General features: G+C 47.7%; 1 protein-coding gene across 1 annotated transcript in view; it reads right to left on the minus strand.

Annotated features, from left to right (window-relative positions):
* prkg2l (protein kinase cGMP-dependent 2, like) overlaps positions 1-21,647 on the minus strand; it is a 61,169-nt gene extending 39,522 nt beyond the window's left edge. Inside the window, exons 1-8 of the mRNA XM_072491401.1 lie at positions 21,475-21,647; positions 16,066-16,570; positions 14,631-14,797; positions 11,008-11,121; positions 9,485-9,590; positions 6,116-6,179; positions 4,456-4,533; positions 2,897-2,991 (exon numbers count right to left, since the gene is read on the minus strand). Coding sequence (XP_072347502.1) covers positions 2,897-2,991; positions 4,456-4,533; positions 6,116-6,179; positions 9,485-9,590; positions 11,008-11,121; positions 14,631-14,797; positions 16,066-16,535 — 1,094 coding nt within the window. The 5' untranslated portion in view covers positions 16,536-16,570; positions 21,475-21,647. The remainder of the gene's footprint in view (positions 1-2,896; positions 2,992-4,455; positions 4,534-6,115; positions 6,180-9,484; positions 9,591-11,007; positions 11,122-14,630; positions 14,798-16,065; positions 16,571-21,474) is intronic.
* Positions 21,648-24,653: the final 3,006 nt, after the last annotated feature.

The raw sequence follows: 24,653 nt of genomic DNA on the forward strand, positions 1-24,653 counted from the left end.
ACCAATGATCTCCACCGAGCTGCCAGGGTAAGTTACCACCTCTCTCCTGCCATCAGTTCCACCCGCCACCCCTCAGATTCCCAACCCGCCCCCCCGACAAATCACTGGCTGACTCCTCGACCCTCCCCACGTCTGAACTTTGTGCTTGCTCCTGAGTCCCCACTTCACCCACCAGCACAACCCATTCCTGCCCAGATGGGGTGCCCACACATGCCACCTGCTTAAAACCCCCCACCCCCCAACTTACCAAGCGTCCGGCTCTCAATTCCTTCTCTTTGTCCCCACAAGAGAAGATAGCCCAAAATAAGTGGGAAAAGCCCAAGATGGGGGGCAGGATGCCAGAGATCCGAGACCTCACTCCTATGAGGAACGGGCGGCGGAGATCGGTGGGTTGCCCAAGGAGAGAGCAGTTACCAGAGAGGTGAGGATCCCCTGCCCTTCACCCAGATGACCTGTCTCAAGTGAGACAAAATGATCCTTCCCTCTCACTGACCATGTGTCCATTTGTCCTGCCGGATCTCCATCGGATGAGGTCGGAGCATCCAGAGTCCTTTCCACCCCACAACCCGGCCACCCAAGAGACCACCTTGGAGGAGAGCTCCAGGGAGACCAGTGGCGAGGCGTCAGTTTTCACTCCCACCTTTCACCAGCACTGATTTGGATTTGTTTATTGTCACGTGTACCGAGGTAGAGCGAAAAGTATTGTTCTGTGTACATCCAGGCAGATCGTTCCATACATGAAAAACATAGGACATACGGTAAATACATCGGATTTTCGGCACCAGTGATGCAGATGGGGGGGTGTACAACACTTCGCTTCCTGAAGTCGATGACCAGCTCCTTAGTTTTGCTGACATTGAAGGAGAGAATATTGCCGTTCCACCACTCCACTAGGTTCTCTATCTCACTCCTGTATTCTGACTCATATTTGTTCGAGATCCGACCCACTACGGTCGTGTCGTCAGCAAACTTGGAGAGGGAGCTGGAGCCAAATTTTGCCACGCAGTCGTGTGTGTATCTCATTGAATGACCAATGGTGCCTATACACCATGGGCCATCGCTCGCCTCCCCTTCTGAGTCCCTCCTCGGCCTGATGGGCAGCCGGGTATTCAGGGTGTGCAGCGGCCCCCTGCACATGGGGTGCCACTTCCGGCCATTGCTGTTGCTGCTGCCTCTCTGGCTTCTGCCAAAAGCAACACGAGGGCAGCTGCTGTGGATTGACACCAACAATCATTAGGTATTTGTAAGGAATTGGACAAGGAGATAGTCTAACAATCAGTTCCTGAACCCTCAAATCCCCCAAACCATCACCCTTACGTGTCCCGCCTTCTCTCAGAGAGCCATCCAGTGAGCCAGTTGTACTGGAGAACCTCACTCTGCACACTCGCCCCGGCCACATCAGGAGCCCCTAAGCCCCATGCCCCAGACCTCTGCTGGGAGCATTAGGGAGGTTGTGTTCAGGTGCCCTTCCCGATCCACAGACTTACCCTTTGGTCGCAAGAAGATCCCCAGTGCTGAAGCCCTGGTCTTCAGTGTTTGATTGTTGGCCGTTCCTTCTATAGTGCTGATGCTCCTAGTAATCAGGCAAACTGTCCAGGCTTCACGCAGTATACAATCATCCTCTGAGATATGGCACATGTGCCCTCGAGGAGGCACCTGAAAGTTGAGAAGCTTGAAGTGCTTTCACAACTAACAAGTCTAAGTCCCCAGTTGAAATAGCCTTCAGCTGTGAAGCTAGAGGCTGCTCACAGTCAAAGGGAGTGAAATTGACTTTCAGGAGAGAAGCCATAGCATGGCTCTGTCCTGGGAGAGTTTGGTGGAACAGACAGGCTGCAAAATGGCTCTGTCCTGGGAGAGTTTGGTCGGTTAGATAGGCTGAAGCTGTGGATGCCCCTGTTATGGGTCTCCACGATATTTAAAAATGGATTGCAGGCCTCACACTATCTGCCCAGGGGTGACCTCCGACCTAAATCGCTTCAGTCCCCTGACCAACTCAACCCCTATGAGGGGTCCCCTACCCTCCGAGCACTGAGGCAGCAACTCCAGTACCCTTGTGCTGCACGCTGGAAAATGGAAATGGCTCCTCACCTCCTCACTTCCTCTCAGCAGCCACTGCGCCAGCTTCACGTTTTTGAAAAAGGGGAGTACTAAACGACGCCCTTGTGATTTCTCGCTGGGGAGTTGGGGAATTCCCGGGAGGCCGCTGCATTCGAACTCAATGTGGTGAAAGAGATCGAAACGAATGCGAATGAGGGTCAATGATGTGGTCGCCACTTTCGGAACTTGCCATCAGGAGCGGGCGGTGAATTGCAAACTGGTTCACGCCCAGTGCCAATCTCGATTTTGGCCTTTCCCGCTCTTTACGCAGCACGCCCAGATCCACGGCAGGCATAACGTGGAGCTAAATCGCAGCCAATGACTGGCAGCATGGAGGCTCCTATTGCACATCAGAATCCAAACACCCTTCGAGTAGCTGCATGTTTTTGTATTTTCGCACTCCTCCCCTGGGGAATGGTCTGTGGAGAAAGTAGTGGAAGGTCCACACGCTGAGGAACATTCTGACAGAGTGGTGTCATTGTTGTTTTTGTATCTTTGCACCTTCCTTTTGAGGAATACTGTGACGCATTCAAATAATTTGTAGGTTTAATTGACATTCTTATAGGACGCAACATTAACATTCTTTCCATGGCCTGAACTCTCCCTATATCAGCTGATAGGGCAGTTCGCCCATGGAGTGGTGGGGCTGGAGTTTCCACAGGCCATAACAACGCCGAGGAAGAAACCAAATGGTTTAAATGTATCCCAGGATGCTTTCTTCTGGACCTTTGCAATCTGCCCCCTCCTTGTTCAGCCCAGAACAGATTAACGTCATTTAGTGCGCTTCCCAATCCTGTACCTGATTAACGCCTTCTCTCCAAAGTATTCTCCTGCTCCTAATGTCTTGATTTCTTGTGGGTCTTTATCTCCATCTCTTGTCTGTGTCACACGGACCTGTATCAGGTCAACACAATCGTGTCAATATTTTGCCAGTTAAAAAGGGCATGGGGAGGTTTCATACCTTAAGAGAAACACTGATATTAATATAAAAATTCATCACAGTCAATATAAGCACAATGAGATTGCTCAAAAAAGCAATGAGCTGAATCCAAAAGTTAATCTGTTTATTTTGGATGCTTGAATGAGGGAGGAATGTTAATCAAATTATGCCCTTGCTCTTAAAAAAATCATCTTCAATCTCTCCCAACAGAAATAAATAATTTACATTTCTATATGGTAAAGTTTCCATTGCCCCAGATGACCAGAGACTGCTTTCCCCTGTGAGGGGGGAGAGCTGACTGGTGGTGATTTAACCTGAGGATCACCACACCTCAGGCAAGGGGCAACGTTCATTAGTAGCCTCAGCCGGTACGGGGATTGAACCCACACTGCTGGCCTCGCTCTGCATCACAAACCAGCTGCCCAGCCAACGGAGCTAGCATTTTGCACAAACTCAGTACCTCCCTAAGTTCTTTGCACCGAATTAAATACTTTCAAAGTGTAGTCACAGTTTTTCCATAGGAAACACAGCAGCCAATTTACACACATCAAACTCCCAAAGACAGCCATGTGAGTCTGGCCAGATGATCTGCTTTTGTGATGTTGATTGAGAGATAAATATTGATCAGGACACCAAGGAAACCTTCCCCAGGGTGCAGGGACCTCCCTTGTTTCTGCACCAAAGTCTGAGCCTAGAGTATGAACTCAAGCCACAGGTTTCGAACCTGTGACATTCTAACTCAGAGACAGAGGTGTTACCAACTGAGCCACACTGACACCAAGAAGAAATCATTCATTGACCACCCACATCGCAAAGTGTAGAGAGAACTTCAATCCAAGAAACAGCTTCACAAATCTGTCCTAAAACCCATTGGAGGCTATTTTTAAACAGTCGAAACAAAGAATGGATTAAAAACAGAAAATGCTGGAAAAACTCAGCAGGTCTGGCAGCATCTCTGGAGAGAGAAACAGAGGTTCTTTTAATAATATAAATTTAGAGTAACCAATTATTTTTTTTTCCAATTAAGGGGCAATTTTAGCATGGCCAATCCACCTAATCTGCACATCTTTGGGTTGTGGGGGTGAAACCCACGCAGACACGGGGAGAATGTGCAAACTCCACACAGACAGTGACCCAGGGCCGGGATTCGAAGCCGGGTCCTCGGTGCCGCAGTCCCAGTGCTAACCACTGCGCCACGTGCCGCCCTGCGAGAAACAGAGGGCTGGATTCTTCCGCCCCGCCCGCCACAGGTGGGAAGCGGACCATGTAAGGGTCCATTGCCCTCGGACGGGAATATCCGGTCGGCGGGCGGGCGCAACTGAGGACTCCTGCCCAACATTCCGGGGCCGTATGAACCTTCTTCACCCAAGAACGGAATTCTTTCTACATTCCAGAACTAGATTAATAAATACTGCTACCTCTCCTTTTGCAATAATGAAGAAGGTATTCCCTTGCTCTCCTTGACGAATGATATAATCTCCTTTATCGTAATAATCCTATGGAGAGATTACAAACTGGAATCAGCCACTGAAAATAAGCTTCAAAAACTAATAGTTTAATAATTAGAATAAATAAACCTTGGACTGATATGCTGGAGGCTAATTTTAAATTACTGACAAAGAATGAATTTGTACTATTTGTGTTCTCTTCAATTCCTTTGGCCAATCCCACATCATTTCAAATCCCGAGGAGAGGGTGAACATTTACTCCTCTTTGCTTCTTTCAATTTGAATATCCCAGCTACATATTGCCAATTCGGCTCACTTTCTTAACATTATTATGGCATCCAGCTGAAAGCTAAAAGCATTACTTGAACCTCTTCATAAGTCAATCTGTAAACAACATGTTGTTGGTTTGACATTGAAAGCACTTTTACAATGATGCCACTGCTGGCGGTGTAAACTGGCATCCAGATTTGTGGTGCTTGATTGAGAAGCAGAAATGGAGGCAATTTTCCTTGTGAGTAGCAAACCAAGTGTGGTAAACCACTGTATTGTATTGTTACATGCCTGGGCTTGTCCCTGCTGGCTCCGAACCACTGTAGTATATATTATGTGTATTGTAGTAAATTGCCACTGTATTATAGATAATGTGGTGAACTACTGCCTGCTGGATCCGCCTCCCCTCGGGCTCGGTACAAAGGTGGCTAGACTCCGCCGCTGCCTCAGTTTGGAATCCGAGGCCAGGAGGCTTTCCGTTTAGTTTATTAAAGCCTCAGTTACATTCACCACTCGTCGTGTATTCATTGATGGCATATCACCAAGCTCCACATTTTAAAACCATCAAATGAAGCTGCGGAGGAAGCCGGAGGATTTCTGTTGGACTCACAGGAAGCACATGCTCTCCTGTGGGGACAATTACTCCAATTACCCAAGTCCAGAGAATCTGCAGGTTTGCAGGTCCAAGATTTAGAGATCCCTTGTGTGCACAGTACTATCTTTAGATTGCACTGGGCGTTGCACAGTTAAAACCAAGTCGATTATCAGAGCAGGATGCCACTGGTTGTCCAGCTAGGACCATCCTGACTGTTGAGGAATTATTGTCCCGGCTTAGCTGGACCTGAGAGAGGGGAATTTCATGACACTGTGACAGGTGAAGCTCGGATGCTTCCACACTGCAGAGTTAAACTGGCCAATAATTCCCCAGATTACCTGCTTCATGTGTTTGAAGGGTTAACTTGCTTCTAAAATCACAGTCCAACAAAAGTTAAGTTTCTGTTCCCACACTCAGAGAAGGTAACAGGTGAGGTATTAACCCAGTCTAAACCTGTCCACTTTGCACAGGTTAAAATAAAGCCTAACATATCTGAGTTTGATAAAGACAGTTGAGTGGATGGCCAACAGGAAAACCTCTTTTCATTCCACCTTTCATTAGACATATATTTCTCTCTGCCAAAATATCCAATTTTCAATGTATATTAATAGAACTGGTTCTTTGTCAGTTTAAAACTCAGATATTGCCACCATATTACCCTTTGACAATGTTAAATAGGTGAGAAAAATAATTAGTTCAGACAGGGTTCTGTCCATAATTGAAAGAGTTTCCAGAGGTTCTTTCATTGACACAATTAGTACTTACAACTTCCAGGCAGTCTACAATCTTTGACAATTTCTCTTCGGGCAAATCCTTCAGCAGGGAAACGCTGAGTAAAAAACATACACATTTATTTTTAACTGCGTTATCACTTTGAAGCTTACTCCATGTCTGCACTGACCAACATACTGACAACGAGCCCTGGACTCCTCCACCTCTGTGTATGAACACAACACATGAAATGCAACATTTGCTGGTCAGAGACCTTGGTCGTTTTGTCCATGAATGAGATCAGATAGGGGTGGAAAGTAAAAAAGAACAAAGAACAAAGAACAAAGAAATGTACAGCACAGGAACAGGCCCTTCGGCCCTCCAAGCCCGTGCCGACCATACTGCCCGACTAAACTACAATCTTCTACACTTCCTGGGTCCGTATCCTTCTATGCCCATCCTATTCATATATTTGTCAAGATGCCCCTTAAATGTCCCTATCGTCCCTGCTTCCACTACCTCCTCCGGTAGCGAGTTCCAGGCACCCACTACACTCTGCGTAAAAAACTTGCCTCGTACATCTACTCTAAACCTTGCCCCTCTCACCTTAAACCTATGCCCCCTAGTAATTGACCCCTCTACCCTGGGGAAAAGCCTCTGACTATCCACTCTGTCTATGCCCCTCATAATTTTGTATACCTCTATCAGGTCGCCCCTCAACCTCCTTCGTTCCAGTGAGAACAAACCGAGTTTATTCAATCGCTCCTCATAGCTTATGCCCTCCATACCAGGCAACATTCTGGTAAATCTCTTCTGCACCCTCTCTAAAGCCTCCACATCCTTCTGGTAGTGTGGCGACCAGAATTGAACACTATACTCCAAGTGTGGCCTAACTAAGGTTCTATACAGCTGCAACATGACTTGCCAATTCTTATACTCAATGCCCCGGCCAATGAAGGCAAGCATGCCGTATGCCTTCTTGACTACCTTCTCCACCTGTGTTGCCCCTTTCAATGACCTGTGGACCTGTACTCCTAGATCTCTTTGACTTTCAATACTCTTGAGGGTTCTACCATTCACTGTATATTCCCTACCTGCATTAGCCCTTCCAAAATGCATTACCTCACATTTGTCCGGATTAAACTCCATCTGCCATCTCTCCGCCCAAGTCTCCAGACAATCTAAATCCTGCTGTATCCTCAGACAGTCCTCATCGCTATCCGCAATTCCACCAACCTTTGTGTCGTCTGCAAACTTACTAATCAGACCAGTTACATTTTCCTCCAAATCATTTATATATACTACAAACAGCAAAGGTCCCAACACTGATCCCTGTGGAACACCACTGGTCACAGCCCTCCAATTAGAAAAGCATCCCTCCATTGCTACCCTCTGCCTTCTATGGCCTAGCCAGTTCTGTATCCACCTTGCCAGTTCACCCCTGATCCCGTGTGACTTCACCTTTTGTACTAGTCTACCATGAGGGACCTTGTCAAAGGCCTTACTGAAGTCCATATAGACAACATCTACTGCCCTACCTGCATCAATCATCTTAGTGACCTCCTCGAAAAACTCTATCAAGTTAGTGAGACACGACCTCCCCTTCACAAAACCGTGCTGCCTCTCACTAATACGTCCATTTGCTTCCAAATGGGAGTAGATCCTGTCTCGAAGAATTCTCTCCAGTAATTTCCCTACCACTGAAGTAAGGCTCACCGGCCTGTAGTTCCCGGGATTATCCTTGCTACCCTTCTTAAACAGAGGAACAACATTGGCTATTCTCCAGTCCTCCGGGACATCCCCTGAAGACAGCGAGGATCCAAAGATTTCTGTCAAGGCCACAGCAATTTCCTCTCCAGCCTCCTTCAGTATTCTGGGGTAGATCCCATCAGGCCCTGGGGACTTATCTACCTTAATATTTTTTAAGACACCCAACACCTCGTCTTTTTGGATCACAATGTGACCCAGGCTATCTACACCCCCTTCTCCAGACTCAACATCTACCAATTCCTTCTCTTTGGTGAATACTGATGCAAAGTATTCATTTAGTACCTCGCCCATTTCCTCTGGCTCCGCACATAGATTCCCTTGCCTATCCTTCAGTGGGCCAACCCTTTCCCTGGCTACCCTCTTGCTTTTTATGTACGTGTAAAAAGCCTTGGGATTTTCCTTAACCCTATTTGCCAATGACTTTTCATGACCCCTTCTAGCCCTCCTGACTCCTTGCTTAAGTTCCTTCCTACTTTCCTTATATGCCACACAGGCTTCGTCTGTTCCCAGCCTTTTAGCCCTGACAAATGTCTCCTTTTTCTTTTTGACGAGGCCTACAATATCACTCGTCATCCAAGGTTCCCGAAAATTGCCGTATTCATCTTTCTTCCTCACAGGAACATGCCTGTCCTGTATTCCTTTCAACTGACACTTGAAAGCCTCCCACATGTCAGATGTTGATTTGCCCTCAAACATCCGCCCCCAATCTATGTTCTTCAGTTCTCGCCTAATATTGTTATAATTAGCCTTCCCCCAATTTAGCACATTCATCCTAGGACCACTCTTATCCTTGTCCACCAGTACTTTAAAACTTACTGAATTGTGGTCACTGTTACCAAAATGCTCCCCTACTGAAACATCTACCACCTGGCCGGGCTCATTCCCCAATACCAGGTCCAGTACCGCCCCTTCCCTAGTTGGACTGTTTACATATTGTTTTAAGAAGCCCTCCTGGATGCTCCTTACAAACTCTGCCCCGTCTAAGCCCCTGGCACTAAGTGAGTCCCAGTCAATATTGGGGAAGTTGAAGTCTCCCATCACCACAACCCTGTTGTTTTTACTCTTTTCCAAAGAACTCAGATATCTTTAATTAGACAATGTGAAAGTTGAGAGTGAGTTGCAAAGAAGTCAGTATTCTCTTTGTAGATACCCTCAGCTTTCTGTCTCAAGTTAACATTTTTTTTTCTTTTTTAAAATAAATTTAGAGTACCCAATTATTTTTTTTCCAATTAAGGGGCAATTTAGCGCGGCCAATCCACCTATGCTGCACATCTTTGGGTTGTGGGGGTAAAACCCACGCAGACACGGGGAGAATGTGCAAACTCCACACAGACAGTGACCCAGGGCCGGGATCGAACCCGGGTCCTCGGTGCTGTGAGGCAGTAGTGATGTCTTCCATTTTTAACACTGACTATTCCAACACTTGTTTCAGTAGAGAAGTTTCATTACCGATTTCAAATATGTGAGAAGAATGATGACAGCTGAATCTGATACATATTGAATATGTTTCTCAGGTGTACAATGTATATCAGTTCAGCAGTGAGATGGTCAGTACCCAATCTGGGCAGGCAGTGGTTCCACAGTATCCGATTTTCAGTATCATGTGCACCCAGTGATGCCCCAGAGGGCTGGAGAAGCTCAGTGAGTTCTCACCTGTTGAGCAAGTTAAAATATTTCTTGTTTCTCGCCTGTGCTGTCACCATCATTATGCTCTGGAAAACCTGACGATCCAGAACCCAAATCCAAGATTCCGTCACAGCTGAAAAACACACAGCACTGAAACAATGAACACCGAGAGACAAATTGAAAGGACTAGTGTTTCATTTTTGTACTCATAGTAACTCAGGAGGATTTGAGTGTGGGCATAGTGAGAACTTGCTTCATGAAGCTCGGTTAGATTGTGTGGAGCATTGTGGGCAGTTTGGACCCCTTACCTCAGAAAGGATGTTATTGCCGTAGATATGGGAATCCCACTTAGGATCAAAATGAGGCGAAATTGTTTTACACAGAGGGCTGTGAATCTGTGGAATTCTCTACCCCAGCGGGCCATGGACGCTCAGTCATTGAGTATGTTTAAGGTAGAGATTGACAGAGTGTTATGAGGATAATGTGTGTAAAAGGCATTGAAGTGTCCGATCCGCCGTGATCGTGTTGAATGGCAGAGCAGGCTTGATGGGCTGAATGGCCTACTCCTGTCCCTATGTTCCAAAGACCACGTTCTTCTGTGATAAAACTGTGAAAGGGATTCAGACATCTCACTAGTTACCTCGCAACACTATCCTAGGACAATCTCTTCCACCTGTCCATTGGCATAAAGACACATCAAGAGCTGTTTGACCACTTAGTTCTTCACAGTGAGATAGAATGTTCCTCTGCTCCTTGCCCGTGCAGGATTCGGTTCCAGGACAGGGGGCGCTGTCTCAATGAAGGCACAAAGACGAGGGACACAATTCGTCACGTTGGTTGGGTGAATTCAGCTGCTATAACAGCTGGGAAAGCTCGGGGTCTGACAAATAGGGATCATGTGTTACTAATGAAGAATTAATGTTGTCTATGTATAGTAATATTTCAATTAATATAAGATGTCTTTAGGAATCACTAGTTAGCACCAATCCCGAACAACTCCATGTGCCTTGTTTTCGGAGACCATTTGGGATTCTAACACTGTCACTGTCTATAATATATTAACAACCCCCACTTTGATATATGTCCCTTTAATGGGCGGGTCCTTGTGATCCAGGTGACTGGCCAGGGCCAATCGCGTGGGAGCGCGCGAACCCCAACCAATGGAGAGAAAGCATGGGGCCCTGGAAACAGGAACCAACATACTTCACAAAAAGGTGACATGTCATTTCAGGTGAGTGATCTGGTTCTGAATTTTGCCTCCGTCCCTCTCTGGGTACCAGGCAGGATCATGTCCAAACCTGGACCCATCTCATATGTGATAAGTGTAGATGGCAGGACAGTGCGCAAATTGGTCAACCAGGGGGCAGCCGGGGAGATAACAACCCCATTCCAGAGAAGACATGTCCAACAGGTGTCACTGGTGCCTCTGTGGCTGTCAGACCAGTCTCCCCAATGTACCGTCCATAATTACAGGCCAGTTGTGAACCTACAGGTAGTGAGATAGATGTTGCAACAGAAAGACAGACATTTACAGAGAGTGTTGTTATTACCTTTGACTGTAGCTGTCCTTTTGCAGTTGTACAGGATCGCAAGTTCCCCGAATGCAGTCCCAGGATGCATCTGTCCCAGTAATTTGCCATTCTGCATAACTTCCAAAATCCCATCTTTAAAATGAGAGTGAAAATTCACAGCAACAGTCACCGTTACTCAGCACTGATACACAAGGCTGGATGTGGAAACCCCATGATTGGAGAGTTGTTTATTTTTGGTCTTATTTTTGAGTCTATGTTAACACCAGCACAGGGTAACATTGTTATCCCATAGCACAGAAACAGTCCATTCTGCCCATCAGGGCTACAATGGCATTTATGCTCCACATGAGTCTCCCCCGACCCCTCTTCACTTCAAACCATCACCACTCCCTCCTATTTCTCCCTCATGCCTATTCCCTTTAAGTGCATCGAGGCCATTCACCTGTGGTAATAAGTGTGATGTTCGCTGTTGAGTCCCTCAAGATGGCCAAAAGTCATATTGCTGACAAAGAACATCAAGTTGTGTATTTCAAACAAAGCTAGTTTACTTACACTACATTAAATGATTTGTACACCTTACTAAGTAATAGCTAAGAAAAGAACAGTGTTAAATCTATGCTACAGAAATCTAAAAGAACTAACTATGCTGTCTAATCTCTCTCTAATACAATGAACAACCTATCTTAACCTGCCACTAACATCTTCACCCAGAATCCCAGGAGTCACAGTGTATTTATATGACTACTCTGTGATGTCATCTAGTGTTGTGATACATGAACCTCATCTTGTTAACCCTTTACACTCCCTACATTGTGCATGTCACTACAATAAGTTCCACATTCTCACCACTCTTGAATTTTTGATTGGATTGATTAATGACCGTTTTTTACTGATGGCTCCCTGATTCAGGTTTCACCCACAAGTAGAAACATCTTCTGTACCTCTGCCCATCAAACCCTTTCACAGTCCTGAAGACCTCTGTTAGTTCACCCCTCAGACTTCTCTTTTCTAGAGCAAGGCCCTCAAATATTTATTTTCCCCCATCAGGTGGAGTCCCGCTTTAATATACTGAAAAACAATTGGTGTATAAACACTTTGAAAATTAAAGGGACCATCTGTCCATCACCCCACCAAGTGCTCCCAGATGTACACAACGTGTCCTCAATGAGTTAAGGATCCATCAGTCCAGAATACCGTCTGAAGGCCATTCTGATGCAGCATGAAGAAGCAATGGTTCACACAAAGGCGGTGCTAACCTGAAATTCTCTCCCTCAAAAAAGGGTCAGTTTGAATTCTCAAGTCAGCAATGATGTAATTGAATAGTGAGGATGGCCTGAGGCTTGAATGGCCTCCTCCTGTTCATGATGATCCTATCTTATCCTGTAATCCTTTAAATATTTTCACATATGCTAACATATGCTTACGGGCAGCACGGTAGCACAAGTGGATAGCACTGTGGCTTCACAGCTCCAAGGGTCCCAGGTTCGATTCCCCACTGGGTCACTGTCTGTGCGGAGCCTGCACGTTCTCCCCGTGGCTGCGTGGGTTTTCTCCGGGTGCTCCGGTTTCCTCCCACAGTCCAAAAACGTGCAGGGTAGGTGGATTGGCCATGATAAATTGCCCTTAGTGACCAAAAAGGTGAGGCGGGGTTATTGGGTTACGGGGATAGGGTGGAAGTGAGGGCTTAAGTGGGTCGGTGCAGACTCGATGGGCTGAATGGCCTCCTTTTGCACTGTATGTTCTATGTTCTAACTGTTCGTCACAGCTGAGTTGACAATGTTACACCATTCTGGAAAACATTGATCAACATTTTTTTAAAACGTGAACAAGTATAGCTACAGACTTCTTTGTTTTTATAGTCACCTTAATAATGATATAAAAGACAACGCAGATTGCCCTTTTTACACACTGGGCTGATTCTAATGAGGTTGCGGCACTTGTTAAACTGATACATCTGCTACAGTTTTGAATGGATGGCAGCTACACTCGGACGAGTTGAGGCCTCGGCTCAATCTTCAGATGTCCTTCATTCATTATTAAGTGAATTAATCTGTTGCCACCACTATAATAGTCTTCGCCACATAGAAACATTTTACACTCACAAGCGGGAAGGAGGCTGATATTTTTCATGTATTAACTAGAGTAACATTTCCAGTTTTCAAAAAGAACTCAGTCCCAATCAAGTTGGTAATCAACAGTGTTGTTCTCTTTAACTCTTATTCAAGAGGAAGAGGGGGAAAGGTTGGGGGTAGGGGTAAGGGGAAAAGGAGAAGGTGATGACCAGAAAAGTGGAAGCAGGTGGAAGGGGCTACCTTTCAGAATTAGGATCTGGTTTTATAATGGAGACAAAATGAACAGGGTTAGTGAACCGTGGCCAGGACCAAAAGACAAACTTTGGACTAAAGGGGAAATTTATCTTCTCTTTTCCTCGGTAATCTGTTAGGATACCAGATAAAAAACTCAAAACAATTTTAAATTTGGAAAACTGAGAAATGGATACTTCACCTCAGGAGTCATGATTCTGACCAATAGGCATCTTTTATGGTCAAACAAACTTCATTTTTAACAGTATTAGTCACATTAATATCAAAGAAATAGCTTTACAATTAGAATCACTATAATGCACCCTACTTAGGCTCACCCCCCCACCCTATCCCTGTAACCCAAGAGCACCACATAATCTTTTGAACACTGAGGGGCAATTTATCATGGCCAATCCACCTAACCTGCACATCTTTGGGCTGTGGAAGGAAACTGTAACACCCGGAGAAAATTCATGCAAACCAAGGGGAGAAGTCTACACAGACAGTGACCCAAGGCAAGAATTGAACCCAGGTCCCTGGCGTGGTGAGGTAGCAGTGCTAATCACTGTGCCATCGTGCCACCCCGATTAATTAACAGTTAAGCGATTCTTAAATAAAAGGAAACATTTTAATTTACTATCTACACCTGCTATTAATTACTGTTAAGCATCCTAATACAGTTCAAATGCCACATATAAATACATTTAACAAAACAGGTTACTTGCTTATGTGTCTAGAGACCTTTGGAGAGAGATCCTCTCAAGGCCAAATCCAGTACACATGCTCAAAATGTACACCATGGCAAAATGGCCAGTCAGCTTAAAATCCTACAATAGACTGCAAAACTACAGACAGACCTGGCTCCTCCCATTAATTACATCATTTGTTTTGCACTAGGTTCCATGACCTGTTTAGCTAGGACCAAACACCACTCCCCCCATAAATTATCTACACCCCAGGGAATCTCCAGCAATCACAACACTATTCCATTAGCCCTTTATCTGTAATCAAGTAAGTGGTTGGAATGAATGATTACCTTACCTTTTACGACTCTTTAGTTATAGCTTTAGTGGACAAGCTGCCTGTATGTATTTTAAACCAGGCTAATAATAATATTGCTGCCATAGAATATAAAATATAATATATAACAATTGCTACATTCATCACAAATCCCTCACTGTCCTGAGTCAGTGTACTGAACCGTGAGCCACTGTTTTTGAAGGAACACAAAAGGCGCTGTTCCTAGTTTCCATCGCCCCGAAATGTTTTTGCCGGCAATCTTGTGTCTACAACCTCTTGTGACTGGCAGTGCACAGTTACCAACACATTCCTACATACCTGCCAGAACATAGAGATGGTTTCCGAGTTCTCCCTCCTGAATGACCAGGTCTGTTTTCTGGTAGCTCCTCTCGTACATGCACTCAACAATCTCACGCACATGCTGAGATTCCAGCTTCTTCAGGAAATCATTGTGCATTATCGCATCTGTGATCAGTTTCTTTAAGCTGCCAAATATATCAATTTTCTGATTATCATAAAAGACAATTATCACAACCACCGGACATCTGAAAGTGTTTTACAACCAATCAAGTACTTTTTGAAGTGCAGTGATGTGGTATCATGTTGGAAATGTGGCAGCCAAGTTGTGCATCGTGGGATCCTGCAAACAGCAATGTGTTAATAACCAGATAGTCTGTATTTTAATGGTGTTGATTGAGTGATAAATAACAGAGGACCAGGAAGAACTCCCTGGTTCTTTTTTGAAATAGTCTCACAGGATCTTTCACATCCACCTGAGGTAGATGGGGGCCTCAGTTTAACAAGTCATTCACAAGGCAAGTCAAACTAGATTTCTGTGCTCAAGCCTTGGAGTGAGCCTTGAACCCAGAACTTTGGTGACTCAGAAGTGAGAGTGCTGGCAACTGAGCCATCAATATCTGATCCTTAATCATCACCACAAAGATCATAGAACATAGAACATAACATATACAGTGCAGAAGGAGGCCATTCGGCCCATCGAGTCTGCACCGACCCACTTAAGCCCTCACCTCCACCCTATCCCCATAACCCAATAACCCCTCCTAACCTTTTTTGGACACTAAGGGCAATTTTAGCATGCCCAATCCACCTAACCTGCCGTCTTTGGACTGTGGGAAGAAACCGGAGCACCCAGAGGAAACCCACGCAGAGACGGGGGGAACGTGCAGACTCCGCACAGACAGTGTCCCAGCGGGGAATCGAACCTGGGACTCTGACGCTGTGAAGCCACAGTGCTAGCCACTTGTGCTACCGTGCTGCCCATCTTAATACATTGCCACAACTTTTAAGATACATTATTTTGCTGGGTTAATCTTTAACCTCCAACACGTTTCTTTGCTTAGCAGGGACCGGGGAATGAATTTCATTTCACCCTTTTCCATTCTTCCAGCTAATAGAGGGAATTGAGGATTTTTTCTCAGATCTCCAGTTGATGGCAGGGAAATGGTGACACACTCTCGCCGCCCTTTCTCCTCCCTCTGGTGGAGTGTTGGGGGTGTGGATTCCTTACCACCTCATACCAATGTCACAGAGGAAGTTAACCCGCAGGAGAGATCCATGGTGCCATGTGTTACATTCCGTGAATGAATGAACGCAACATTCATCATTCACAAACATGGTGGCTATTCGCTATGGAAAGCCCCGGGCTTGAGAAAGACAGTTTGGACATTCAAATTCTTTCCTTTTATTTTCTAACCTGTGTGTTCCCCAGGACGGGCACATTCTCCTTTCTCACCTGGAGTCCTTCCGCACCCGAACCTGCGAAATGGGGAACTTCTGAAGATTGTGACAGTAATAATTCCAGGAGGTCGGTTCTGCGGACACTCCCTCTTTGGCCTTCAGACGTTGGTGAATCTCTGTCGCCACCTGGGCAAACCGTTTTGGCCCCTCATTTATGACACTGACCAATTTCTTGTGTCGTTTGATAGTGTTGGACACAGGCGTCGTGTTGTATCCGATAGCATCCTGAAGTTTGTCTATTTGGGAACGTTTTCCTTTCAGTTCCTTCTCCAGGAACTTTATTTTCTCTGAATTTTGCTTCAGTTGAAGATCTTTCTTCTTCAGTTCTTCCTCGAGGCTGAGAATCTTCCTCCTGAGCTTCTCTAAGATCTCCAACGAGGGTCCATTCAGACTGGGGGTAGAGTCAGTTTCCTTAGGTCTCGCCGCTCTTATAGACCCGTTTCCCATTGTGAAGATATAAATCATCCCAAACACCTCTCCACACTGTCCTGGACAGATTGCTGTAGAAATAAAAACATTCACACAGTGGGAATATCATTGAGAACACAGGTTGCCAAGTGGCTGTGATCTGAAGCTCTTTAATGACTATTTTCTATTCCATAAACAATCATCTCCTCTTTGCATGAATTATATCTGAAAATAACAGTGATATTGAAAATCACCTGCAACATTTTGGCTTAAACCTTTGCCCAATATCCCCAAGGGTGGTAGGATGTCTGTTCCACTCCATTATTCACACAAAGCTGAGCTAATGATATGTTATAATGTGGGAAACCTGGCAGCCAATTTACAGACAGCAGTTCCCACAGTCAGCAATGTGATAATGACACGGTAATCTGATTTTTGTGGTTTGATTGGGAGATAAATATTGGTCGTGTCGGCTTCGATTGCTATGCTCAATTCTCAGGTGCAGGATTGAACCCAGAACCTCCCATCTCAGAGTCAGAGCCATGGCTGACACCATTAGTCCCTGGCTTATGGAATAGAAACAGTCAGTAATTATATTTGCAGAAATAAAAACGATTGAATCATATAACCCTCCTCCTCAAAGTGATTAATCTGTACAATGATTACCACAAATTACTTTTCTTGATAACAGGTCCAGATTTAATGTCACAAATCCAACAGATGGCCGGAATCTTAAATCACCTGTTTGCTGAAATGTTTCCGGTCTAAATAACCTCCTCACATTGTTTAATTTTTGCAGTTTTATTATTTTATTACCAGACGAATAAGCAGGAAGCAGGAGGACATCCAACAACCACACCCTAAACAAATCAATGGTGTTCAGCTTGTACCAAGCCAAATATTCAGAGCTGGATTTATATCTCAATAAGAAAATATGCAATAAAACTCTCGCGCATTGTTAAATAAGACAAATTCTATATAATTATTCACATGTGGAGTTTATTTTTCTGTGTTTGATCTACTTTCCATTCTCAGTATAGTTTGTATGAATGTAAATCAGCAGATGAGCCCAAACTAGTGAAGTAATATTTATACCATGGAAAATGAAAATGTAAATCGCTTATTGTCACAAGTAGGCTTCAAATGAAGTTACTGTGAAAAGCCCCTAGTCGCCACATTCCGACACCTGTTTGGGGAGGCTGGTACGGGAATTGAACCGTGCTGCTGGCCTGCCTTGGACCAACATCGCCATAGTTTGCTGACAGTTGTGCTGCTGGCCGGGGGGCATCTACCAGGGCCGGATAGGAGTGGGGTGGCCAGGAGGTGGTCTGTGGGGTCGGCCATTGCCACAACCTGCAAGGCAGCCATGCAGTTGCGCACGTCGCCGACTGCCCACTGTGAACTTAGTGCCACGGGTCGTATGGGTGATCCCCCCCGCCCCCCCCCCTCCCTTAGGAGCCCTCTGACCCCGACCGACCCATCAACAGGATGGGCGCACTCCAGCACAAACACTGCCGTCTTGTTGGCTGGGACGAGTGTGTGCGGGAAGTGAAGGGTGTATGTGCGGCTGCAGCCTATCAGCCTCCTGAGTGTCAGTCATGGTCCCGATGAAGCGGTCCAGGAATTGGAAGCGTATCTTGAGGATGCCGATGCACAGCTCAGTGACGCCCCTGGTTGCTGCATGGGCGTCATTATAGCAGTTCTCTGCGTCGGGGACCTCCGGACAGACATCATTAGCCAAGACCTCAGTGGGTAACCCTTGTTGTCCGAGAGCCAGCACCTCACCTGAGGGAGCACCTTGAAGATGCCGGGAACCGAGAGTGTGCCAGGATGTAAGCATCATGCGCGCTGCCTGGGTCGTCACACACCAACTGAACATTCAGGGAGTGGAACCCCTTCCTATTGAGGGCACCCCGTGACGAGCCGGTGCTCGTAGGGGACGTGCGTGCCATCGATCAGCCCCTGGACCTGGGGCATGCCAGTGATGGCAGCAAACCCTGTGTCCCAGGGATCCTGCTGTGCCTGGTCCAGATTGAACTTTATACAGTCCATTGCCCGGGAGCATAGGGCATCCAGCCTCCTTCGCACCTCCCCCTCGGTCTGTTGGGCAGTGGGCTCGGCCCTCAGTGGCTGGCTCCGGCTCTTCTGGGGCAGGTTCCTCTCGTGCACAGTCCTCACTGAGCGGAGCCTGCATCCCCACCTTCTGTGCATCCGCCGGGGGTGGGAGACCTGTTAGCAAGGGAGTATTCCCTTCCCCATCCAGATCCAACAGGCTGCACAGTCACCCTGAGTCGCACTTCAGCTCCACCCTCCACATGTCCCCCCAAACCCACCCCACCCCTCAGGCGTTCCCTCCAATATGTTGCCCTCCTCACTGCACCCCTGTCCCCATCAGTGAGTGGAACTGGGTCTGTGATGTGGGGAGCCTCTATCCTCACCAGCCATCCCTGTCAACAGGGGTACTATTGTCTGCCACAACCTGTGTCAGCAATAGGCTCTGTGGCCCCCTGTCCTGTCTCCCCAGTGGGGTCGACGGTGGGTGTCCTCACTGAGTGGGCCGTGTTTTATCCTGTCAGCAGGGTGGCAGCTCATTATGTGGTAGAGAGGGTCACTGTGTGCCACCAATTAGCACCATGCGTGGGCAGGTCCTACAGATGGGAGTGAGCGAGGGAAGTGTGTGTCTCCTGGGAGTGTAGCTGCCGTGTGATGTGGGTCCTGGGTGTGACACAGAGGTTGTGACAACCTGTCCGGGGCAGGATGGATGGGAGCAGGGTCGCGGTGGGCAGGAAGGGCTTGTCGACAGCTGGTGGTCCTGTGGAGTGGGCTGCCTGATAGTGTCACTGGTCAGGCCTCTGCCAAGAGGGGCAGTGTGCCAGGGAGGGTGCCAAAGGCCATGGTGCATGTGTCCTTTGTTTGGGGTGAGCTCTGCGATTCCCCTGCCGAGGGGCTGAGCTTCTGATGAGTGAGCTGAGGAGTGGCAGCACCTGGTCGGCCACTGATTGAGCTTGGCCACGCCCATCCCGGGGATGGGTCAGCCGGGGTCTGAGGGTTTCCAGAGAGACGGCCTGGGTGGGCCCCCAAATGACCAGAGGCTCTGTGAACATTTACAGGACACCGTGAGCAGTCAGCACGGCGAGCTGCCAGGGGCCTGGAACTTGTACCAAATGGGTGTGTTTAAACCAAATCTGGGCCAGGCCCCCCCGATCCCGAGGGGTAGGGACCCCGAACTCACGGAGCTGTCAGCAAGTCGCTTCCCACTACCCCGCCCCCCCCGGCAAGTGCTACACTTTTTGAAAGATTCCTCACCTTCTCTACCCCTCAGCAGCCATGGCGCCCAGTCCGTGTTTGGAAATACCTGTAGGAAACCGCGCCCGGGAGACCTCTGCATGAGAGGGGTGCAGAATCGGGGAAGCCCGGAGCAGAGTGGGTCAAGCCCGCTAACTACATGTGAACGAATGCAAATGTGGGTTTCCATGCCCCCCGCCAACGTGGGGCATAAACCTCGTTTAGGCCACCAGGGAGGGGCTGACACCCAAATCGGCACCAGGCACGAAACTCGATCACTGCTGGACACCCGGTTCTCTGCCCAATTGTGATTCACGTTTCCGCCGTCGCCAGGGGAAGAATCAGGCCCCATGTTTCAGCGACACCCAGACATTCTCTACTAACCCTTCCGCCTTTCCCACTAACCATTCCCCCTTTCCCACTAACCCTTCCCCCTTTCCCACTGACCCTTCCCCCTTTCCCACTAACCCTTCCACCTTTCCCACTGACCCTTCCCCCTTTCCCACTGACCCGTCCCCCTTTCCCATTTACCCCTCCCCCTTTCCCACTAATCCTTCCGCCTTTCCCACTAACCCTTCCCCCTTTCCCACTAACCCTTCCCCCTTTCCCACTGACCCTTCCCCCTTTCCCACTAACCCTTCCCCCTTTCCTGGTTTCGCACAGTGGGCTAAACAGCTGGCTTGTAATGCAGAACAAGGCAGCAGCGTGGTTCAATTCCCGTACCAGCCTCCCCGAACAGGCGCCGGAATGTGGCGACTAGGGGCTTTTCACAGTAACTTCATTTGAAGCTTACTCGTGACAATAAGCGATTTTCATTTTCATTTCAAAGCCAGGAAAGTGCTGAATTCCCCCCCTACTGCTGGCGGGACGGAGGATTCCACGGGAACGCTGCCACTGAGCAGCATTAGCCCCAATCCACGGAAATATCCAGTGACTGGACCATTCAGAAAGGGGGATAAGAAAGGAGGGAAATGAGGCAGGATATGGGGAAATGGGGACTCCAATGAAGAATAAAAATCTTGCCCTAAACATTCAGTTAAATAAACAACAATCACTCTGAAACCCCCCTCTGTTTGCAGCATTGATTAACTGTAAGTCTGCTTTCTCCTTGAATGGTTTGGAAAGTCGAGGGTTAAATGGTTTTGTTAAATACTGTCTCTTTAACGCTGCAACCCGGTGTGAAAATGGATCACAGGGAGGGCGAGCCAGACAATCTCTCTCAGAACTGGGGCTGCTGCAGAACTCAGGCTGATTGCCCTAAACCCTGTGGTTCCCTGGAACAGAGAGACAGACAAGAATCAAATCAGATCCCCCTCTCAGCCTCGAAACTTGTGAACAGTGGGCGAGGAACCGGAAACACTAACAGATGGAAGAAGAGAGAGAGCGAGAGTACTGAAATTAAACAAGGGGCTGGTTTGTAAATTGCGATTTTAAAATGACATCAGGAAACCTTTGAGGAAATTGTTCAAAGGCGATGTAGGAAAACGCAACATCCTGTCAGCTCCTTGCAAATAAATCAACGAATTGTCATGAAATCGTTTCAATATTCACCCCCCTCCCCATACCTCAGTGGTGAAAGTTAAAACAGGTTTTATTCAGTCATTGTGGGAAATAACGAAAGATTAAGGATATTTCTATCAAAATGACCATTAAAGCAGAATCTCACTGAAATGCAAACATTCAGCTCTTTACGATTTCACTGGGAACTCACTGATATGATGCTGACTCCCTTCAATCTGCTGACAATCCGCCAATATTTATTCCTCAGAGCTGATGTTGCCGCGTCCCAGCAGTTACTGAGTGAAGTGATGTAGAAATGCTGCTCCCCCCATTGCAGCAGCAGGACTGTGTGCTGTACCCTGTCTCTGGGCTCTCGCTCTGCTGAGCAGGTCCAGGGTGACACACTGGTGGCGAGAGAGGAGAATCCCACATCCCACAGCATTGGGACAGATCTGTCCATCTCACCACTTCCCTCTAGTGGAGAGGGGAAAGAATCTAATCTAATCTTTATTAGTGTCCGAAGCAGGTTTATATTAACACTGCAATGAAGTTACTGTGAAAAGCCCCTAGTCGCCACATTCCGATGCCTGTTCAGATACACGGAGGAAGAATTCAGAATGTCCAATTCACCTAACAAGCTCATCTTTCGGGATTTATGGGTGGAAACCGGAGCACCCGGAGGAAACCCACGCAGACACGGGGAGAACATAGCAGTGCCAAAGAAGAACCAGGCAACGTGCCTCAATGACTACCGTCCGGTGGCCCTGACTTCAGTTGTAATGAAGTGCTTCGAGAGGTTGGTCATGAAGTGCATCACCTCCAAACTCCCAGAATGCCTTGAGCCACTGTAATTCGCATACTGCAGCAACCGGTCCACAGCAGACGCCATCCATCTTCCTGGTCCCACACTCATCCCTAACAGCACGTCTTTCGGGACTTGTGGGAGGAAACCGGAGCACCCGGAGGAAACCCACGCAGACACGGGGAGAACGTGCAGACTCCGCACAGACAGTGACCCGCCGGGAATCGAACCCAGGACCCTGCTGCTTTGAAGCAACAGTGCTAACCATCCTGCTGCCCCATGTATGTGGGGGAAACGCGTGACAATTCAGAAAACTCACGTGCCGAATCCATGATGTCTCCCCATTCGCATTCCAGATCCAAGTTTATAATCAGCAAAGGAAGGAGGCTGAGGACAGCGTTGGAGCCATTTATATAAAAGTAGAAAGTGCTGTAAAAACCCACCAAATCTGGCTGCTGATATCATTTGACAACAAAACATTTTGCCAGACAGCTTTCATTATAATTTGACAATGTATACCCATTTCTATTAGTCACATGTTGTACTTTTTCCTCATACATTGTGTAAGTGTTCGAAGGGCTAAGAAATCCAGAACAAACCACATCACGAGACATTGGGGCCAAAATCTTAGCCCAAGGGTAGGTTCTGAGTCTACCCACAGCAGGGTACGGGAGGGGGTACTGACGATGTCCAACAGTGCGCTGACAGTTGGGCCGCTGCCCGGGGGCATCTGCCAGGGCCGATTCCCACGTCAAAACAGACGCTCCGGCCAATCGGCGAATGCGATTTCAGCGTGGATAATCGGAGAATCCAGCCCTATGTCCTCCGCCCGGAGGTGAATCGCCTCTGATTTGCACTTGCGCTCGGAGCGGGAATCCAGAGGCGGCTCACTTTCCATTTCCGTGCAGATTTATGCATGGTGGGAATTGAGAGGGATCCCCTTGCGAATCCTACTATTGGACCGCCAATTTGAATGGGTGGTCTGATAGCGAGGCTCAATGGTTGGCCCCCTCACCCCCCCAATGCAATTCCGCCCCCCTCCACCACAGCATTTGCTAGGTCACCTCCCCCCCCACGCAGTATGATGGTGACCCGACTCCCCCACAAGACACCCCCCCATTACAGAGCCACCCACCAGGGACCTGCCATAAGGGAGACCCCCTTGAGATACCCCCATTACAGAGGCCCCCCACCACATAACCCATTACAGAGCCCCCTCCAACCGGATAACTCATTACAGAGCCCCCCACACCAGAGACCCTCATCAGAAAATCCCCATGAGTGACCCCAACAGACTGGCTCAGAAGAGAGACCCCCACCAGAGAACCCCTCCCCCCCCCAATAAACTTCCTCTTTTTCGCTGCAGAAAGCACTTAACTGCTTTTGTGTGTTCCAAGAGCTGTCAATCGTAGGTAGATGTTCACACACATTGAGGTTACTTTCACAGCTGGGCACCTGAGATCCATTCAAGCATGAAGGAAAATGAAATTAAACAATCCAGACAGCTGGCTGTGTGCACACTGGTGGGGGTCTCTCTTATGGGGGGGGTCCCTGGTTGGGTGGTCTGGTGGGGATGGGGTGGGCAAGATGTGCATTTTGGGGTTCAGGGGGTGCCCTCCAATATACTTTGGGGGCAACTCCCTTAAAGTTACCCTCTTCGCCCGCCGTGCCAGGGCCACGCTGGGAAATACTCCACCAATTCTCACCCAGGTGAACCCTGGACCAGACCACCGGAGATTCACGTGGGCTCGGAAAATCTGGTGCCCGGCCCGTTAATAGAATGTCAATCGGTCAATTTGATCCACCTGCATCCTCCAACTGGCGCAGGTGCGAACCTCGATGCCGCTGCCAACGGGCGACCAGAACATCGGAACGGGATCGGCACCGTTTGGCTACACGGGATTCTCAGCCACATCGGGAAGTCCACTATCGGTGGTAGGTGATAGAGAATCCAGCCCGATCTATAATCATTTCCGATATTCATCACAATGTATCCTGGTCAGAACACAGCGGGAAACACCTGCACTCTTCCACATCTACACAAGAGGACAGATGAGGAACTCATCGGAGAGACGCACCTCCGACTGTGCAGTACTCCCTCAGAACGGCTCGGAAATCTCACCTTAGATTTGATGCTTAAGTCTTGAAGTGGGATTAAAGAAGGGACTTTAATCTACAACTTTCTAACATCGAGGCATTAGTACTACCCCGTCAGCTACAAATGCGGCCACTGCAGACTGTGAGACTATGGGCGCGATCTAATTTTAAAAAGTCTGAGGGCGGCACGTGGCACAGTGGTTAGCACTGGGACTAGGGCACTGAGGATCCGGGTTCGAATCCTCACCATGGTTCACTGTCCATGTGGAGTTTGCCCATTCTCCCCGTGTCTGTGTGGGTTTCACCCCCACAACTCAAAGATGTGCAGGTTAGGTGGATTGGCCACGCTAAATTGCCCCTTAATTGGAAAAAAATAAATAACTGAGTACTCTAAATTTATATTTTAAAAAAAGTCTGTTCTGGGTGGATAAGCGGCATTGTATAAATGTGAGGACTGGCCCGCTATCTAACTGTTTTTTAGTGCAATGAGG

This window comes from Scyliorhinus torazame, chromosome 28 (genome assembly GCF_047496885.1).
Source record: "Scyliorhinus torazame isolate Kashiwa2021f chromosome 28, sScyTor2.1, whole genome shotgun sequence".
Classification (NCBI taxonomy): Eukaryota; Metazoa; Chordata; class Chondrichthyes; order Carcharhiniformes; family Scyliorhinidae; genus Scyliorhinus; species Scyliorhinus torazame.